At 46.1% G+C, this 3087-nt stretch overlaps 1 protein-coding gene across 1 annotated transcript in view; it reads left to right on the top strand.

The window, feature by feature from the left end:
- The window catches only part of LMO4 (LIM domain only 4), a 13494-nt gene that overhangs the window by 210 nt on the left and 10197 nt on the right, over positions 1-3087 (top strand). Inside the window, exon 2 of the mRNA XM_077746100.1 lies at positions 97-335. Coding sequence (XP_077602226.1) covers positions 100-335 — 236 coding nt within the window. The 5' untranslated portion in view covers positions 97-99. The remainder of the gene's footprint in view (positions 1-96; positions 336-3087) is intronic.

Genomic DNA, 3087 nt, shown 5'->3' with positions numbered 1-3087 from the left:
GGGGGGAACGTGTTCGCTCTCGCGCGCGGCGATTACTAACTTTTGCATTGCCCCGGTTTTGTCTTTCTCTCCCTGTCCCCTTCCCGCCCTCTGCAGACCATGGTGAATCCGGGCAGCAGCTCACAGCCGCCCCCGGTGACGGCCGGCTCCCTCTCCTGGAAGCGGTGCGCAGGCTGCGGGGGCAAGATTGCGGACCGCTTTCTGCTCTATGCCATGGACAGCTACTGGCACAGCCGGTGCCTCAAGTGCTCCTGCTGCCAGGCGCAGCTGGGCGACATCGGCACGTCCTGTTATACCAAGAGCGGCATGATCCTTTGCAGAAATGACTACATTAGGTAAGACTTGGCTGCCTTTCCTTGAGATGGGTGAGCAGAGCAATGGCAAGGCCAGAGGTTACCAAGGATTTGAAGGAAAGGAACTGGGCACCTATGAGAGTACGTTGTAGCCTTCACCTCAGAAACCTTCTGATTGGCCGGATTTAAGGGTTTCAAGAAGCATGTGTTAATCTTCCATTTTTTAATAATAAATTAATAGCAAGAACTGTAGTAAGTAAAGAGTCTGTCCATCTGGTGGGACTGGGCCTTTAGGTGTGCAAAGGTTGGGCGCGCTCCTGACCAAAATTTTAAGGGTCTGCCCCAGTCTGGACCCCTCTGCTGAAAAGTGGGAGTTAGGCTGCTAACTTAAAGCAAGGTAGGGACCTGCGTAGAAACTCAGAGACAAAAGATTGACTTACAAATAAGCGTAGTTAGTGAGAAATGATTTGCCTATGGTGATGGCTAATTATATTTACGTAAGCACTTTAAAACTTTTTTGAGTGGAAAACTGTGACTCATTCTTTGTGCTCCTTGTGAAAAATGCTGATTACCCATCAGTTTAAAGACTTGTAATTCTTCTTAGAGCAAACTAGCCCCCCTCCCCCCCCAACAAAACAAAAAACCCTTAATGGTAGTGTTTCTCTTTGTGTACTATTACTTGGAGGCTTGTAATGCTCAATGTTAGTGTGTGGTTTGCGATGTAGAATTTGCAGGTTTTTCAATTGAGGAATGTTCAGATTTGGGGTTTGTTGTTGGTGTTGTCGTTTGTATCACTACCTTTGATCCCCAAAAGAGATTTAGAAAAAGAGGCTATAGAATTATACTAATCTTGCATTTTAAAGCAATGTATAGGAACATTCATATACCCATGTAAGCAGTCTTTTCCAACAAGTTTCAGTGCAATTAATGGAAAGAATTCAGGAGGTCAGGTGCCTATAGGATCTTTTCAGGTGAACTCAAGCTACTTAAACTCATTAATTTGAAAGGAGGCATTTGAAGGATTACACATTTAATTTGAGTAAATGGTTTGATAGACTGATGCACATGAATGCTTCTAGGAGGTGTTCTGTTTCAACATCCAGTAATTAAAAAAAAAAAAAAAAACCCACACGCACACCGTTGATATTAGAGAACCGCTCGCTTTTCCGAAGAATTGCATTCTAGTTAAATTTCTGTCCTAAACCGTTTTCTTCATAGACGTTAGTAGAAAATGTTGCTCTCTTCAATGCGGGTAAATCAAAGGGTGAGGGTTTTTTTGTACAAAGTTTAGCTGTATTGTGAATCCCTCAACTCTAAAAGTGCAAAAGATCCCAGTGCAGTTCAGAGCTGAGTGTGTGTATGTTTACCCCAGTGATACCATTAATCTAAAATGATGGAGCAAAATGACATTTGGTTATTCCGATAATGCAACCTGTGTCCACTGCAGGCATCCTTAATCAGCCAAGTAAAAGAAATACAGGAAGGGAGAGGGCTTTTATTTTTAAATTAAGATGGCAGCATTAATTTCACTAAGTGTTCTTTTAGAAGTAAATGTTGGAAAATCAGCAGGAGCATGGGTGTGATGCTTTCTGGTGCTCCTTCCAAGCAATGCCATGAGCTTTGACAGTATTGTAATTAAATGGAGAGCAAAGCTGGTAAGACGGGAGGCTAACTTAAAGTGGAAAAATTGACAGTGCTGTTCAGATGCCGTGAATGGTACAGATGTACCTCTTCTCCAAGTGCCTTCAGAAAACCTTCGCTTCTGATTACCACTAATTAAAAAGAAGATGGGTCCACTTGCATTCCCTCAGGACAAGTTTAGGCAAGTGGCTTTCTGGGAATCGCCTCCTCCTATTCTTGGGGCCAAATATAAATGCCCACTTCGTGCTTTCAACAGGCTTAATGGAGTCATGGAAGAGGTGAGCCTAGCCCCGTGCCTTAATTAATTGGGTCCATATTCTCAGGTCCCCCCCCCCCTCTGATTTTGAAAACTGGAGCCGGGCTTGCTCTTGAACTAGATGCTACCCTGAGAACCTTAGATCTCTCCTGGGAAAGAGGAGTTCTAGCTCAGTACCAATCGATTGTAGCCTCCCACTCCCTTCAGGGCTCATCGGCAGCTGAGCTCCCCCACCCCCAGGTTGGGGAATCTCTGAAGTCTTCTTGCACTGTTCCTTCCCTTTGCCCATCAAGATACTGGAAGGGTGGGAAGGTGAGGAGGCTGGTGCGCCATCCTTTCCCTCTCAGCTGCTCCCTCCCCAGTCTGCTCCCCAGTCCACTTGTTGGAGGAGCTGTGAATTCTGCAAGGATGGCCATGGGAGTAATCCGCTCACCAGATGCCAGGTGAAGGGGGCCCTTCGGCTCCTTGGCCCGCCTGAGACCACAGAGCGATTTATTAAGGGGCTTTAAACTGCCTGACTTGGAGGTGTGAGCTTTTGAAAACTACTAAGATATGGCTAAAAAGCTGCGGGGAAGCAGGGCCTGGATGTGTGGTGGGGGGTGGAGGGGGGCACTGCTTTTCCCTAGTCCCTTCCCTCTGCGTGACCAAGTGTCGATTGGGCAGAACTGGTCTTCTGCCTCCTCTCCCTCCAAGATTTCAGATAAAGCGGCTGCCTGGCTGCAGCGAATCCGCACAATTAAAAGCTTTAATTAGTGGCTCCTCCATTTTCTTAGTTCTGATGGGCTTTATCTAATGAGATCTGGTCTCTGGCTTAGATCTGCTCCGAATGACGTGTCCGCAATGAATGAGAGCTGCGTCGCAAACAAAACATTTAATTAACAAAATTGGCCTCTAAGA

This window comes from Crocuta crocuta, unplaced genomic scaffold (genome assembly GCF_008692635.1).
Source record: "Crocuta crocuta isolate KB4526 unplaced genomic scaffold, BGI_CrCroc_1.0 scaffold48, whole genome shotgun sequence".
Lineage (NCBI taxonomy): Eukaryota > Metazoa > Chordata > Mammalia > Carnivora > Hyaenidae > Crocuta > Crocuta crocuta.
This window is presented reverse-complemented; position numbering and strand designations above follow the sequence as displayed.